General features: G+C 27.6%; 1 protein-coding gene across 1 annotated transcript in view; it reads right to left on the bottom strand.

Annotated features, from left to right (window-relative positions):
• Positions 1-132: 132 nt before the first annotated feature.
• The window catches only part of LOC142327991 (WD repeat-containing protein 46), a 33,416-nt gene continuing 15,067 nt past the window's right edge, over positions 133-18,481 (bottom strand). The window contains exons 7-14 of the mRNA XM_075371419.1: positions 17,567-17,666; positions 14,820-14,976; positions 10,686-10,833; positions 7,686-7,780; positions 5,866-5,961; positions 4,416-4,526; positions 2,840-3,136; positions 133-519 (exon numbers count right to left, since the gene is read on the bottom strand). Coding sequence (XP_075227534.1) covers positions 2,987-3,136; positions 4,416-4,526; positions 5,866-5,961; positions 7,686-7,780; positions 10,686-10,833; positions 14,820-14,976; positions 17,567-17,666 — 857 coding nt within the window. The 3' untranslated portion in view covers positions 133-519; positions 2,840-2,986. The remainder of the gene's footprint in view (positions 520-2,839; positions 3,137-4,415; positions 4,527-5,865; positions 5,962-7,685; positions 7,781-10,685; positions 10,834-14,819; positions 14,977-17,566; positions 17,667-18,481) is intronic.

Below are 18,481 nucleotides of genomic sequence, written 5' to 3' on the forward strand. Positions count from 1 at the left end.
ATCACATCATGGGTGGGTAGGTCTGGTATTTCAGAAATAAAAAGAACTGCCACAGATTTTCACCATGAATTAACGAAACGAAAGTAAATTCTTTATAAAAAAACCACTGGTTTGGTTAGAATTCATAAAACCAAAAATAATACTAAAGAAAGCATGTGAAAGTACTAGATAAATAAAATCAAATCAAAAAAATATCATATTAATGAAAATTATTTCAGCATATATTGAATGAGATTGCAGAAAATTCAGATTTTTTTAAAACTAAAACCATATTTACTCGTACAGATGTGCCTTCGTGCCAGATGCATATCCAAAAAATAATTGTATTGTTTTTGGGAAAAAAGTTAACATGCAAAATTTTCACTCGATATTTATTTATTTTTTGTACAATAAAAATGAAATACTAAATATGTATTTTAAAATTAAATCCTCATTAAATACTACATTATATACAAAAATTACAGTACATTGATAAACACTATAAAAAATACAGAAATACATATAGACTAGCAGGCTCATCTGAAACAAAAAAAAGAACAAAGAGGCTATTTTAGCTGGATTGTATAATCATTTTAAAAGACAAACAAGTTAAAACACTAATATGGTAAATCTTAAGAACGATTCATACAAGTTTTTAAACTTCATTGTTGTTTCAACTCCAACTAAAGAAGGGGCGCGATTATTTTTGTCGTTCCATCTGGCAAAGTTTTCACTTCCATCTATACTTTTAGAAATGCAACAAAGATCCACTTGCATGCTGATGTCCACTTGCTTGCACGACTCCTTCAGTCTTCCTGAAGGAGTCGTTTCATGGACTACAGTCGCCATCCACTCTGAATAAAAATGTTTCAAATGGACTTTGAAAGACCGATTAACATAAACATTGAGGGGCTAGTGTGATGTCATTCCAGTAGGAATACAAACTTACACTGCTTTACTTTCTTGGAGACTTTTTTCATATTGTCTGTTGCATGTCCACAAAGACTGTCCGTCACTAACATACTTTTCAATTTTAAAAGAGCACCAGGTGACATACATTTTACCCACTCTAAAACTAGCGCATTATCCATCCATCCTCTTTCTTGGCTACTAATAATGATACCAGCAGGTAATTTTTCTCACTTTGGAAGGGTTTTTCTTCTAAATATAATAAATGGTTGAAGTTTTTTGCAATCTGCAAGTAGTTTACATGACATCAGTATTTTTCATAACCACTAGTACTCATGCAAACAGTTTTATCACAGACGGCATTATTTACTGAAATCTGCTGGCATATCACAGTAAACTGGTGTTTGATAGGCACTTCCTATCTGCCTCATTAAAAAGTTATTTTCTTGTCATAACTGAATTACATGTCTCTAGAAAAACAATAATTTTTCCAAGGCATTCGGCAAATAGAAAATAGATGTACATTTTTTTACTGATATCTTACTCGAAATGCTTTAAAATTTTGTATTTGAAGTTCCCTTTGGATTTGTGTAGCTTGTGCCACCTCTGTTGGAACAGTTAATCCTTGATTGCGTATGTCTTGAAAGTAAGAAAAATGCTCTTCTACTTGAGGAAACTTCAGAATTCTGCTGAAAAATACTCTTCTACTTTAATACTATTCATGTAGTACTACATAATACTATATGAATAGTATTAAAGTAGACTCTTTAGTACTATATGGTATTAAAGAGTCTCCAATCTTTTTCTTTTTTTCTTTCTACAATCTCTTATACATGATTCCAGAATATATTTACGGCCTGCTGCACAATTACCGATTTCCTCAGCTAGCAAATAACTTTAATTTTTCGCATACTGTAAATGAATATTAACATTTTACAGAACTCATTTTACTAGCTTGCACAAACTAAAAACGTTTAATATAAGTATAAACTAAACACACAATCTACCTTCACTCGACTAAAACAAAATGAATACTGTAATGTGTTCAACTGAGATGACTTGCATCCTATATAAAAATACAAGATGATAATAACAAATGTTATAATAACTGGAAATGCAGAGATAAACAAATATGCTTATGATAAAAGTTTATTAATAAACAGGGAATTAAGATATCGCCTACATAATGGATGTGACTCAACATTAAGTTACTGATGTAAAATCAAAAGCAATTAGAATACATGCCATGATCTGTTTGAAAGCCCATGCATCACACACACCCATAAACTTCATGTTGGTTTTTAAGAAAAAAGGTGTGCATTATACGTGAATAAATACATAATATTTAAAAACTTTTTAAACAAAGTAACAATAATATAATACATATTTTTATTTTATTTTAAATAAATTGGTAGGATAATTGTTTTTTAAATGGATTGGTGGTTTATAAAAAAAATTAAAAACAGATACACAATAATGATGTTTCTTGTAGGCCAAAGTGTTAAGCTGCATTATTCAAATAGGTTTAGTCTGGATTGACATAGGTAAATGTTTTTATTTTTTTTTAGCAATAAAAAACTTTCTTTAATTAAAAAATAATAGAATACAGTTACAAATCAATACAAAATGTAATTTTCTATAAAATATATACATTAACTAATTAAAATTCAGAACTTTTTTCTAAAGAAAATTTTATAGAAGTTTATTAATTTTCAATACACATACAATCAGTATTTTTATAAAATCCACTTTTAAAGACTGTAAAAGAATCATTTTTTTAATTTCTCATTGAGAAACAAACAGAGATAAAAATGAAATTATCCACATCTGTATGTAGAAAATTATATAATGTTATTCTTAGAAATCAACAGAATCCCAAAAACAGGAAATAATAAACTAAGTTATGGGATCAGGGGAAAATAAAACAGTAAAAAATTATAATTACACTTACACAATAAATATGTTTTCTATTGTACATATTTATCGACAGTTCCAACTGTCATCAATTTAACAATTTTTTTTTACATTAATCTTGAGTATATCAGGATAACCAAGTAAATCAACCAAATTCCAATTCAGCATGTCAATATACATACAATTACACTGATGGAAAATTCTTTTTTGATTTCTTTTTGTTTTGTTTAAATCTATCTAGAACAGACTTGCTTGACTGTTGTTGCTCAACATCATTTTCTGCATTTTCATTAAAAACTTCTTGCTGAACATTTTTCATCATCTTTATAAATTCCTGAAACATTAAAAATATTATTTTACTACAACATATAATTTTATACTGATGTAATGAAAACTCATTCTCACTAGACTATTTCTGACATAACATTTTACTAATGATTTCTCATTCAGCTTAGAAATCAACTGTAATTTGCCATCTGAAACCAACTAATACCACTAACGATTGTCTTTATTAGTAGTAATGCTATTCAGTGGAAACATTATCCATCAAACACATTTCTATGACATCAGTTGGTTTAATATTAAAACAGATTATATGAATTAATTTTCGACTGAACCGTTATAAACGTATAGATAACTTTAATAAAAAAAAGGAGAAGGATGAAAAAAATAAATAAAATGAAGCTTAGATTTACTTCACCAGCTGAATTTTATCATGTTCAAATTATACTTAATGTTTTTTGTACACCACTTATTTAAAACAGTTTTTAAAAATCTCCAAAACCAATACCATAATTTTCATAAAAATTAACTAAGCTTATGAATTAAATTAACAAAATACAAAATTTTAAAAATAGCTCTTTTTAAAAATGTATAAAATAGGGCATTTAAAAAAAATACCCATACAGACATTATTTCCTTGCAGCACTCTTTAATAGTAATTATGTAACAAAGCTTATGTATTTATATTTCAGTAAAAATTTGGATGCTCTGGTTCAATCAATAAGAAATTTAATCCATAACTTATTATACAGCCAGCAGTTCAATATACTAAGGGAAAAAATCTCACAGTATAGAAGGGTTAGAGTAAACAGTAAATAAGTATGATCATGGAAGAATCACAGCACAAAATAAATAAAAATAGTTCCAATGATCTATCTACATAGTAGCTGCCAACAATGCTACTGGAATATGCAAAATCTTTATCCAGGATAGAAGCAATATGTTATGTAGGACATATGTTTATATGAACTTTTTCCATTATTTTCATGACTAGAATAGGTTATGAAATTCCCAGGAGAACTTTGTAATAAACTCTGTATACAGAGTGAGTGAAAATTATGGAAACCCCTCAACAACTTTAAAAACGTTCTAGATAGAATATTATAACTTTCAGGATAAGATACCGGTCAACTACTTTACCTGTCGAGCGATTTCCATACTTTTGACTCACCTGCATAGATATGTGGTAATGAAGTTTAAAATATTTTGTGGTAACACAATATTTCTATTTCTTTCAGAACATAAAAAAAAATAAATTAACACAAAGTCTGAATAAAAATAACAAAAAAACCAACGTATAAAAATTTGAATTTTAATAAAAAATTACTAACCTGTTTGGCTTCAGCTCTAACAACCTTCTTTGATTTTGCCATTCTAACTGTATTTCCATGTCTCTTCTTTTTAACACGTGGTGTAAAATCAATTTTAGGTGGTTTGACAAACTAATAAAGCAGAAAAATAACATTAAAATCACATAAATAAAGATAAAAAACACTAAATTATTATCATCTTATTATAGTAATTACAGTAATCATGATAAAGCTACGGCATTAAATCATGATGTAACTTCAAAGAATTCCCAGAACATGTTAATTATTTTAAAATCTTGCATATTGAACAATTTTTAATTAAATTATTTTTAAATCTTCTTTTAGTGCTACACACTTTTACCAAGATTCATGAAGGTTATAGAAATATTTATAAGCATATTCTTTGATACCTCCTTTAATGGCTATCACATTGGTGAAGAATCAGGATCCTTTCAATTTCAAGTTGGCAGAATATAATTGATTCTGTGTTGTGCCATGGAAGGTAATATTTTTCATAGCTGCTGTAACAGATGCTCTTTCAAATTAATTCATTAATGTCTTTGTGATGATTTTTGAACCAAATGCAAAATTGGGATTGTACCCTGTTCAGTAATTCTGCGACAATTACATACACAAACATACATTACACAATATACAGTCATTATTATGCTTAGATAGATTGACAGATAATGTTCATAATTTTTTTAATAAGGAAATGCTTTTGTATCCAATTACGGTTATATTCTAGTCAATTTTTTCTTTCTATCAATTTATTTTTTTTTTTGGTATCAAATACTGTTATTACTTTATTAATTATAATTGAAATAAAATAGATTAAAAAATGTTCTTTAATATTCTGATGTTTATGTCTAAAAACAGTTAACAAAACTTTAGTAAAAAAAAAAAAAATTGAATGTTGAGCAATTAACCACTGAAGAAAAAGATCAATATGCAGCAGAAATATATAATAATAAAACAGTATTAATATATAAAAAATATATTTTATAACTCACAGTAACTTAATTCAATTTCTCTACAATACGCTTTTTGTAATTTAAAAAAAAAAATTGTTAAATGAGGTTTTTTTTTATAAAACATAAGGTGTTAAATGTTAATTTCTTTCTGATAAATTTTTTAATTTTGATTCTTTTATTAGCAATTTTCTACATATTAGATTTTTTGTAAGTATTACTGTATCTGTTATTTTTTTACACATATTTGCTATTTTAACAGATATGTGTTCTGAGTATCTTTTTATCTTACTGAAAAACATTTACTTTTTATATTTTCATCTTTTTGTTTAGCGTTGATACCCATCAAACATTAGTACAATATGTCCAGTATGTATGATAAACCTTTTTTAATTTTCCAATTATCTGGACTTCTGATTATCTGGATTCTGTTTTGCAAAGGTCAATCTGGATAATCAGTATTCTATTGTAATTTAAATAATATTGTTTTCAAAACATACCAATAGCTGCTTTTTTGCTTCCAACTTATCTCTTAATGTAGGGACATCAACTTCAGTTATAGATGTTGGTTCTAATGTAATCATATCAGGTTGAATCTGAAATTAATATACACAAAAATAAATGATTATGTACCTTATTTGTTCAATTAAAGAGCACACAAATATAAATAACACAATAAGTTCTACAGTAATTTGGATTACATTCAAATTTAAAATAATTAATTTTGAATTTTTTTAATCACTCCATCAATGTTTATGGGAGAAAGTAGTTTCCCTGCCTTTCATACATCAGGTTTTGGATTCGAATCTGTCAGATTAGGCATTTTTTCAAGTGCTACAACAAATAATTTCTCATCTTCATCTTAAAAACGGTGATGATTAATTGGACATTAACCAGCAGCTGCTGAATAAATTAATAACTAATTATAATTTCCTAATTAGCAGATATTCTGTGCCAACATTTAAATAATATTCATTATTTACAGTTGTGATTACCCTCACATTTTTTAACTGCATTTAGATAACTTATCATCATCTTTTATAAATATTTTTTTTTTTCAAAGAAGATACTTTTCACAAGATAGCAACTTGAAAACACTTTAAACTTTTTGCTTTTTTCAACCTAAAAAATATATTCCTGACTTGAAAACAAGACAAGCTTACATTATTTTGTTGCTTCCAAGCAAGTTTCATTTCAACTGCACGTAATAGTAAAAAATGTTACTCAGGATAACAGTATTTTTGCAACAATTTAAGTTTTTTTTTAAAGTTTGTTATTTTCAGCACATCAATTCAAATTTAGTTCATGGTCTTTTTTGTTTCCCTTTGGATAGCTTATTTGACTGTAGCTTTAATTAACAAAAATAACACTATTAAGTCTGTGACAAGTGCTACCACCTTGTGATGCTTATAAAATATGACACTAACCAAATGTTCAGATATTCAAAGCTGTATTGATTTTATTTATTTACATTCTAACTGAGCACAAAGTGATGTTTCAATTTTGTTTTTATTATAAAAAAATAAAGTTTTCTTGTCATAAATAAATATTTTAAATGGTGTTTATTTAATTTTGATTATTATGTGGAGAAAACAGATATAATTTCATACATTTTTATTTGTTTATATATGTGTACAAAAAAGGTTTTGTTAAATATTGTTTTTGATTCCTTTTCATTAATTAACAGGTTATTTGATGTAATTAATTTTTCTACATAATATTGTGATTTAACATGTTTAAAAGTGAAAAAAAGAAGGAAACATATGTTACAAAGCCTCAATGTAGCAGCATATTTGATGATCAATAAAGATAATTTTTAAAGGAGAATTATCATTTTTTTATTTTTAATTGTCCAATATTTGGGAACAATAAGTACAGGATGTATTCATAAAGTTTATAAGGGTAAGTTTAAAGAAACAGTAAATGTACTAAAATGTTTTTTTTGACCAATATTCCAATTGGTACAGAGTAGAGCCCAAACTTTATCAACACTGAAAGGGTTAATGCATAAAACATACCTTTAATATAATATTTCAATTTTTAATGTGATCTTTCATTTCATGTACATCAAATCCAGTTTTATAAAATATTGCTTAGTTACTGACAAAGGTAGCTGTTAAAAATATGTTTGTCTTTTTGAGTTTGAATATTAGGATAAATTATGAAAGATTTTAGACATTAGAAATCAAACTTGGGGCAGGTTGAGTGAAAAGTCAGCAAGCTGTTTATTACCAACAATTAATTAACATATACAAACATTTGTACTCATAAATAAACTTAAGCTTTATATTTAAATCTAAAAAAATAAAAATTAGAATACCTTATCCAGAAGTGACTTAACTTCAGCCTCTCTACGCTGTTTCTTTGTCTGAAATGGATTAGCTTCATAAGCATCAAAATCTGGTTCTCCACTACCTAATAACAAAAATAAAATAAAATTATTAATTATAAATACATGAATAGGTTGAAAAACATAAAAAGGTACAGTAAAATTCAATACAGAAAATACAGCTTAAATACAATATAACAGTAATTTTTCACTGCATAGTCATTTTTATCTTTTTTTAATAAGAATAATTCCATCAACAGAGTTGATGGAAAAGAGTTATAAAAACCCTCTTTAAAAGGGATTTGAACAAATGGGACCAATATTAAAGTTCCTTGGGCTACGTAAATAATAACGTTTTTCTTATTTTCTCACTGCAAAATATTCATAGAACACTCAAAATGTGTTTTTTCTTTTCTTTTTAGCAATAACAATATGACTACAAGTAAAAAAAAAATCAGATGTATGAATTCATACACAAAAAAACCATGCCGCATAGCAGTTTCCATAAATATCTAGCAGGATTATTCTAGAAAATTTTTTTTTCTGGGTACAGAACTTCTGTACCCATAATAAAACTGTATTACATGATGGAACACAATCTCTTCAACTCACACTGAAGTATTGGTGGCACTGGGTAGTAACACAAGACTCACCATTTATGAAAAAATTATTACAATGAATGTGCAATTTTCACACAACCATCTCTCCATTGCTATTAAAACAGTGTGTAGGAAGTCAGTCTGACTCCTTTTCCCCTCCACTCTCGCCTGTGTTGTCAGCTGTGCACTAATGAATATCAAGTTTTTATGCCACACCTGTATATATCATTGTTTGTCTTCCTTTACAAGTTTTGCCATCTACATAGGCCTCTTCTACTATTACACAAACTAAACAAATGTCTTAATATATTGCCCACCAATCTAGTTCAATTCTTTACAAAATTCTGCTACAAATTTCTGTCCTCTCCTATTCATCTTAAGATCTCTTCATTTCAAATCTTATTAATCCAATTAATTTTCAACATTTTTCTAAAATAACAATTTCAAAAGCTTCCTTTTCTTTTCTGTTGTTTCTATTTTTTCCTTATTTGAAACCAAATAGTGCTCCACTCTAATTTTTTTCTAATGCTTAAATTTATATTTGTTATTAGCAGACTCCTCGTTTTACATGACTGCCCAAAAAGGAGCGTAATGTTTTTAGGGTAATGTTCATGTAGCAGCCAAACTGATTTAAATGTATGACCCCGTGTTGTAATCCTTACATTACAGGAACTGTCATAGGTTATATAACAATATATATATATATATATATATATATATATATATATGTAAGTTTAATTGTAACTAAAAGACCACAAAAAATCATATATACGATTCTAAATGGATAATCAATAGTATTTTCAGTTTCGATTTGTGTCAAAAATAGTTGTGTTTACCTATCTTTATTATAGGCCTACCATCTAATCTAAATATATCTAATTAATGGCTACCTTTATTTTGATTTCATTAAGTTTGTTCTGTTTTAGTTAAACATAAAGTTGTCTTTGTCAGTTTCTTTTTTAAATTTGCATTGCTTCATATATCCTTTGTAATTTTACTAACTAAGTAACAAAATTCTCCCACTTCTGGTATACTGTAATACCAAATCTTAATAATTAATTCCTAATTACCCTCCTTTCTGTAACATTTCATTACCTTTGTTTTAATCGTATTTAAACTAAATCTGTCTCCTAGTAATAAATCTCTGTCATTCAATATTTTTCATTCATTTTAGTTTGCCAAAACAATGACATTAGCAGAAAATCTTAACATGTTTATTTTTTCTCCTTGATTAGAGACTCCACTCTTTCCTCAATCTTTGCTGTATCATCCAAGTTGAAAACCAATGGGGAAAGACTAAATCCTTTTATCTAATATGCCTTTCTGAATCAGAAAAATCTTTCAAATTTTAACAACTGCCACCTATTTCTTATACAGATTGCAAAAAAAAAGTTGTATACTTTTTTTACAAAATTTTATTATAATTTAAACATGATTTTAATGCTGTTTTTCTTCTGAAATGTATAACAATGACATAGATTGTAACAAATTTTCTTTTGCGTTAAAAACAAACTTATATTTAATCAGCAGTACTTTTGGTTTATTATGATTATTAAATAATTTATTTCAGAAATAGAAGGATTTTTCCTACCAGCTTTTCCATTGATCAGTTCATTAAAAGATGAACTATTAGGCAATCTTTGTGGCATTGAAATAGTGAAAAATACCATAAAACAATTGGAAATCATGAATGGTTTCCCAGCAGTGTAAAGTAGTATTAATAACCACCATCTCTTATATCATTTTACAAAAAAAAAAATCAAATTCATGTGTCATGCAAGAATGCAAGAGTACAGATGGCCTGCAAACATGCTGATAACTTCATTTTACATCATTAGAAAAAGTAATATGTTGTAGAAGCATTACCAAAATGCTGTTAATTTAAATACTAAAAAAAATATTTATGTTAATTTAAATATTAAAAAATATCTTCATATTGAAGATATTTTTTTAAGTACCCACATTTACATTCTTTCATCTAATGAAACCCATTACTTATTTTATATAGATTTATTATCCCAAAACACTCAGCATGTAATTAACTGATAGTTAACAAAAATGATAGGAGGATTGTTAACATGCAAAAAAAAGCAGTACCTAAAGCTTTTCATTTGGGTACTCACCCCTAATAAGCTTTTCATTTATAAAAACTCATGTTTCAAAATAGCCCAGCATTAGCATTTAACAATCGAATGCACCTGGTAATATTATACCAAAGTTCTTGAACACAAAAATAAAAGAAAGAATAATATTATTATATAATGAGAATTTCTTGAGAAATTAAAATTCAGTTTATGCAGTAAACCGTTTAAAAATATTATTTAATCTTGTTACTTTAAGGGCAGATTTCAAAATAATATTTAAGTTTTAATTATTTATAACTACTACTAACCAGGTACAAGAATGCTCTGATATCCCCCATTTGTTCCAATACCTAGAACATCTTCATATGGACAAAACTGTATATCAGCAATGAAATCTTTTGCATAATGTTTTAGATATGATTTTTCTGCTGTTTCTTGACAACAATTCGTATATATCTGAAAAAAATTCTGATAAGTATCCTCATATTACAGAAAAAATAACCTAATTTACCAGTATAAATACTCATATAAAAATAAAAAATTATTTCAACATGTCTAACAACAGTAGTAACCTCTGCATCAATTTTCAAAACCACTTTAAGAAAGTCAGCTATATAATTCACATATTTGTAAGTATATGCAATTTAATTCACAACATTTATTTATAATCCAAAACAAATATTTGTTTAGAATATAATGTATGCAAAATTGTCAAAAAAAAAATGATATATATCAAAAAATAACAACTTAATCAGTAAACACAGTAAGAGAAAATCTAAAAAAAAGCTAATACCAAAAGTCGACTTTCGCAGTATCCTGTATCATCAGTCGATACATAATTCTACAATTAGATATAACAAATAAATAAAAAAAAACAAAAAAGAAATAAAATCTTATGAATTCAGAAAACATAAAACCTATCAACCAGATTTCAAAATAAAAACATCATATTACAAATTTTAAACATCATGTTCTGCAATGTTTCAAAATTTGCATCATTCCAGTATGGCAATGAAGTTGTGTTATTACAAATTTTGTGGTTATTACGGTTTATGTTTTCTAATTCCTAAGTTATTATTTCTTTTTTTGTTCTTGTTACTCAACGATGTAATTGTAGCATTATGTACCAACTGATGATGCAGGATCCTGTGAAAGTCTACTTTTGGTATTATTATTTTTTTTTTCTCTTACTGTTTGGTCAATAAGTTGTTGTTTTCTGAGTTTACACAGTTGATGACAATGGCAGTCTTGAGTTCTTCGTAGTTTTTCAAACTGTTGTCCACCAAGTCTCTTTTTCAAATGAAAGAAAAGGAAGTAGTTGCTAGGTGCTAGGTGGGGACTATATGGAGGGTAGACAAAACGTTTCTAATGAAAATCTTTAATCTTCTTCTTGGTTAAAGCAATGGTGTGAGGACAAACGTTGTCATGAAGGAAGATTACACCAGATGACAATTTCCTGTGTCATAGATTTTGGATCGCATGTCTCAGTTTGATGAGCATTTCACAGTACATGTCAGTTGTAATTGTTCCATGTAACTGATCCATGTTCCATGAAATCAACCAAAATTATGGCCTTTTCATCCTAAAAAATGGTAGCCAACATTTTTCGACTCAAATACAAATATTGCTTAAACTTTTTCAGTTTTGGTGAACTTGAATGGTGCCACTACATTGACTGTTGCTTCGATTCTGCGTTGGTGTAGGATATCCACCTTTCGTCACCCGTAACAATGTGGGAAAAAAAATCATCTCCATCTTATCGAAAGTGGTCCAAAAATGCTAGTCCACTGCATATTCTTAGTTCTTTGTGTTGGTCAGTGAGCATTTTCGGTACTCACCTTGAACACAATTTGTGATATCAAAGTTTTTCTGTGGCAATCATGTAGATAGAGGTGCATCCAACATGTGGAAATTCATCAGCCAGAGAACTAATCGTCAATCGCATCGCAGTTTTCAGTTCACTAGTTCAACGATTTTGTCGATCTGAATACTGGATCTGCCAATCCGCTCTTCATCATGCACATTTGTGCGGTCATTTTTTAAGTCTCAACACCATTGTCTAATCTTTCCTTTACTCATTACTATAGGTACATACACTAGACACAACTCCTGATGAATTTCAGCAGCTGAAGATCCTTTTGCACACAAAAATTGAATCACAGCATGCACTTCACAACTGGCAGTAGAAACTATTGTCGCGGACATTGAGATCTGCATTCACCAACAGGCAAACGACTGACTGCTAAATTAAAACAACTGCAGTGGTTTTGAAAATAGCCAATAGATAGCCCTGCATGCATGAAAATGTGTACAGCCCCACTAATATTTAAATATAAGACAACGGCCCTTACTTTATGGATATGTCTTGTATATATAACAAAGTGTGCAAAATAAAGATAAAACATTTTTTTAAAGTAAAATTAATAAATGTAATAAAATTAAATAAAATATAAAATACAAGTTATAAATTTAGCAAAAGATTAATCTAAAAAAATCTCACTTTCTGATTTTGTTTTAGAATCACTGAGAGTGATTCTGCAACTAAAACATGGCAGTTTTGAGTTCTTCGTCGTTTTTCAAACTGTTGTCCACCAAGTCTCTTTTTCAAATGAAAGAAGAGGAAGTAGTCGGAAGTAGTAGATTGAACCTTATTATGCAGCCACTTTTTTCTCCTTTTATTTCTTTATTTAAGTAAGACTTAAATATATATATATTTAAAACACTCAAATTTGATATATGCTGCCACCTTGTGACAACTTATGAAATATGATGCTCCAAATGCTCAGCTGGTTGTAGTTGTACTCTTTATTTTTGTTTAAATATTTCTCCTTTTTAATTATTAACTATTACTTTAATATATTTATTTTGTTTATCATTTTTGTAATTTATATAATTTAAAAAATGATAAATATGCCCTGTTTTGTAAAACAAATATTTGTATGAATAAGTATGACTAAGTCATTTTTTTCATAGTTTGTAAGCTTCATTAGTCAACACTAATAGATTGTTTACAAATTAAATTAGTTGTTTGAAACAAATATAAAAAAAAATAGATATAATAAAAATTTATTTAATGTACAATTATTCATTTCAATAGGCACCTCGATTTGATGTAATGTTACTCAAGTGTTAAAAAAAAACTGTTTAGAAATAATGTTGAGTATCTACCCACCCCTAAATCCGATTGACTAAAGACTTTGGAATTTTAAAAAAACTTAATAAATACTTTCATCATATTACAGCTTAATTTTCTATATACTATACAGAAAGAAAAAAATTAAAAATGGTGAAAACTACCCCTCCCCTTTTTTAAATGTTATCCAAAATTTAATGTTATCAAAGTCCCAAGTACATAAATTTTTTGAGGAATTTTTGAAAAATTCATGTTGAGTAAATAGAAGATATTAGTCAAGATACAGCCACTGGGCTGTATCTTGACTAATATCGTACATAAATATATAATAACACGTACATAAATGCACCTTCCAGAAATATTTACACTGCTTTTTAATTAAGAGGGTGTTGAAACCTAAACATTTGAAAAAAACATGTCTAAGATTTTGGTCAATCGCTACACTTTCTTTTTATAGCTATACGGCAGCCCCAGCAATTGTAAAAATGAAGTGTATACACACATTCTAATGTTAATACATATATCTAACAAAATATATCTGTTTATGAAATATAAAAATTTCTTACTTATTTAAAGCATTAAATGCAGGTACTCCTCGATCATAATAATAAAATAAAAAACAATAAATTTATACATACAAGTATGACTATTAAAAAATGTTAACTTCTTGTCCTATTGATTTGCTTTTGTGCTGGTAATACCTTCATGTGGGTATGTATAGATAAGTAAATAAATAATGTTTTACCCAAAATTTCAGTCACACAGAACTCACAATTTTGCCAATATGGATGGATTTTTCATAGGAAAAATTGGTTTTTATGTGTTACTTATAGTAAAACAAACTTTGACTTGTAACCAGAAACAAATCTCGAGAAACTCATACAGAATAACTAATCTGCACAGTATTCTGTATTCTACTAACAGATGACATCTTACAGATCAAATGTGTTATATGAATGATAAATATTACACTTTAATATTATATTCTTATTTCTAAAATAGTTCAACCTATTAGCAGTGCAAATTAATTATGACATTAATTTGAAGTTTGTAAGTAGGATTATGGAGTGAATAGTTTTCAGCATATGAAAAATGCCAAGCTAGGATTCACAACTGAGATCTTCCAATAAATGATCAAGATGCTAGAACTCCATTACTGAAGAGTAATGGAGTTATATTAGTATATATTTTTTAATCGATTGAACTACAATGGATCACAAAGTATTTTTAAAACAAGAATCATACCATACAAACATGAAAGATAACTAATTTGTAAATTTGTAAATTCATAATAATAGCCAAGCCTTACCTCAACAAAATTTCCTAATGCTGTAGCAAGAAAACCTTTTTGACTAAAAGCTAGATTTGTAGCATTTGATCGCAACTGATATTTTTGAAGCGGTCCGTCTAAGTTGCGTATATCCCATATCTTAAGACTGTGATCTTGTGAGGATGTTGCCATGTATCTTTAAAAATATAATAATTTAAAAAAATAACAAATTCCCATTTAAAATAAATTAACTACAAGTTACAAACATCTGTAAGTAAAATAAAACTTCTTCAGCATATTTATACATAACTTGTGTCATTAATTAAACAGAATTATTTATTTATTTATAATAAATATTACATTTTTGTTTAATGCAATGAAAATTAGATCAGTTTTCTTTAGAAGAAAAATTTATAAACAAAAGTTATCAATAATAAAAAAAACTTAACCAAGTTATCATACCTGCAAAATATGTGAATCCTTTACTTAACTACAATATCACTCAATTCCATTTACAATGACATGAGTTTTTCTGTAAAATTTATTCAGTTATGACTATCTTTCATTTAATATGGTCGGATTTGTCTTTTTAACATGCTCATGTAGATAGTGTAATCACATTATTATGTTATTATTATTATTTGTATAGCAGAATCTTAGTTTTCTGTCAATATTGCCTCTTAAACTCGGCTTCTTATTATAGTGCACATAAAATAGTTCCATTAAAAAACAATTTTTTTATTAACACCTTACTTGCATTTTATATAAGAGGTCTGGTGTAACCATTTCATCTTCGCTGTTCACATTATTAACTTATCTTAATAAAACCCCTCCAGTGGGATGATTTAAAGTTTACTTCGATCCTCTAAAAGGCACAACATTTTTGGAATGAGTAAAGATTTTTCTAAAGAAATCCTAAGCTCATTTTCAAGAAGCTCTTTAAATAGAAGAAAATAAATTTGTTACAGCACATACATATTTAAGTTAGATAATGTAAAATCATTTTTACTTGGAGTATAAGATACAGATCAATAAAAAATAATGTAATTATACAAAAATAGAAAGGAACCTACACAGGAATGTAAAGTGCTTCTATATGATTCGAAGAAAAAACACTACTATATAAACAAAAGTTAGACAACAATCTAACTTCTCTCATAGATTTAAAACAAGTTGTCTGTTTCTAAAAATATGTAGAACACAACAAATTCAGTATGTTAATTTAAATTTATGCAACCAAACATAATGTATACAATCTAACTTTTTTTTTTTTTGTCTTCAGTCATTTGACTGGTTTGATGCAGCTCTCCAAGATTCCCTATCTAGTGCTAGTCATTTCATTTCAGTATACCCTCTACATCCTACATCCCTAATAATTTGTTTTACATATTCCAAACCCAATTGCCTACCCAATTTTTCCCTTCTACCTGTCCTTCCAATATTAAAGCGACTATTCCAGGGTGCTTTAGTATGTGGCCTATAAGTTTGTCTCTTCTTTTAACTATATTTTTCCAAATGCTTCTTTCTTCATCTATTTGCCACAATACCTCTTCATTTGTCACTTTATCCACCCATCTGATTTTTAACATTCTCCTATAGCACCGCATTTCAAAAGCTTCTAATCTTTTCTTCTCAGATACTCCGATTGTCCAAGTTTCACTTCCATATAAAGCGACACTCCAAACATACACTTTCAAAAATCTTTTCCTGACATTTAAATTAATTTTTGACAATCTAACAGTAACAGCTATTACCTAGTATTATGTAAAAACATTACTGAACAAAATGAGAAATTTAAGAATCTACCTTGAGTAATCTCAGAATAAACAATGCTGAACAACTCACAGCAATTGTATCATACAGAAAATGCCCAATGCAATCTTTAATATATTACAGGTTATTAAAAGTATGATTCATTCTGCTAAACTGCCTTCAACCAACATATCACAAAGCATAAATAAAAGTCAGTTGAGTTCCAAGCTTCCTTAGAGTCTAAATCAGCTTATTCACTAGCTGAGATTTCAGAATACCAAGTTTAATATTAACTTATCAATTAACATAGAAAGCTTTTACAATTCATGTATTCATCATCAGGTATAAAATATTATACAGGGTAATGTATCAACATCATTAGATGTAAAAGATGGTCATATTTAACCATCTGACAGTGGTAATGCATTAGCTAACATAGTACTTTTAATTGATAACAAATCCATGGATTCATTACCCGATGTAATGTTCGACCAGTAATTCTTGATCATTTTTTATAGTTGATGAAAAATTTTCATATAAATTGCTAAGATTAAAAAAGCTTGCTTTTTTGGAATTTGCACAGGTAATTTTTATCAATTTGTCAATCACACGTTGACAAATTGACAGCATGTTAAAGTCTTTAAATAATATAACATTTTAAATCTTAAAAAAAACTTCTTATTGACTAAACAAATATTTATTTTGAAAATTTTAACATATGTATTTTAATATGTAAATGTAAAAAAGAAAAAATTAAAAAAATTACTGAAGATGGGCTCAGGCCCAAAAAGTTTTAAAAATGAAAAGAAAAAAAGGTACAAGTGTTCTTTAATTCTATGCTTTGTGGAGTGGCTGAATTAGTCTATATTATATAATTAGCTACAATTTACATACAGAGAAAATGGACTATAAAAAATTTAATTTAAATAAATTAATATATATATATATATATATATATATATATATATATGTGAGTTTTTACACACACCCACTCACATATGCACGATTTGTTTTTGCTTAGAACTTTTACTTACAATCCTCTATGATCAATAGCCATTCCTTGAACGGTCATTTTATGACATAACATTTTTGCTAATGGCTTTTTGACAGTTGGACTCCACATTGAGACAACACCTGAGAAAAAAGAAGTAAAATGTTTAATGTAATAACAAAGAAAATCTACATGTTAACTTAGACATTTTTTTATAGTTTTATCTGTGAATGGGGCTTTTATTCACTACCAGTATATTCTAGGTTATTGTTTTATCAAATACTACTGGTGTGTTTTTTTATATATAAATATCAAAAAATTAAATTTGGAATAAAAATGAATAGATAAATACTCAATTTATGCAACATAATACATAATTTATGCAAAATTGTTAAAAAGCATTAATCTTTTCTAATATTAGCTTTTTTTAAGTAGAAAAACTTAAAAGTACTATCAAATAAATAGATTATATCAAACAATAGATTAATAATTTTCAAAAACAACTAAGTTGCTAAAGTATAAACACTTTACTTAAAGATCATATAATAAAGCTACCTAGGATGTAATTCAAAAGGAACTCTGAAAGAAGACTCCAAATCAATATATTTTTAAAATAAAAGAGGATAACAACAGGTTGCTGATACCAGTAGCTACTGCCACCTCAATAATTATTTTACTGGTATCTTGAAGTCTCTGTCAGGTAATCAAGACCCTGTACCAATCTTAAAGCTTATACAGACTAGTGGAAAGAAATCTAGTAAGAATTTGAAATTACATTCTGTTTCTGAGTATGAAAAGATCAATCAAAAGCCTGAAACAAAATAATGCAAGTGGGTGGAATGGAATGTCAGTTTCTTAAAAAACTAGGGAATTCTGTTACAGGTCTGATTGCTCCTAGTCAGATAAATTTCTAAGTAAAGTGAATTGCATTATGTTTAAATCCTTATACAAAAATGTT

The sequence above is a fragment of the Lycorma delicatula genome, chromosome 7, assembly GCF_047948215.1.
Source record: "Lycorma delicatula isolate Av1 chromosome 7, ASM4794821v1, whole genome shotgun sequence".
Classification (NCBI taxonomy): Eukaryota; Metazoa; Arthropoda; class Insecta; order Hemiptera; family Fulgoridae; genus Lycorma; species Lycorma delicatula.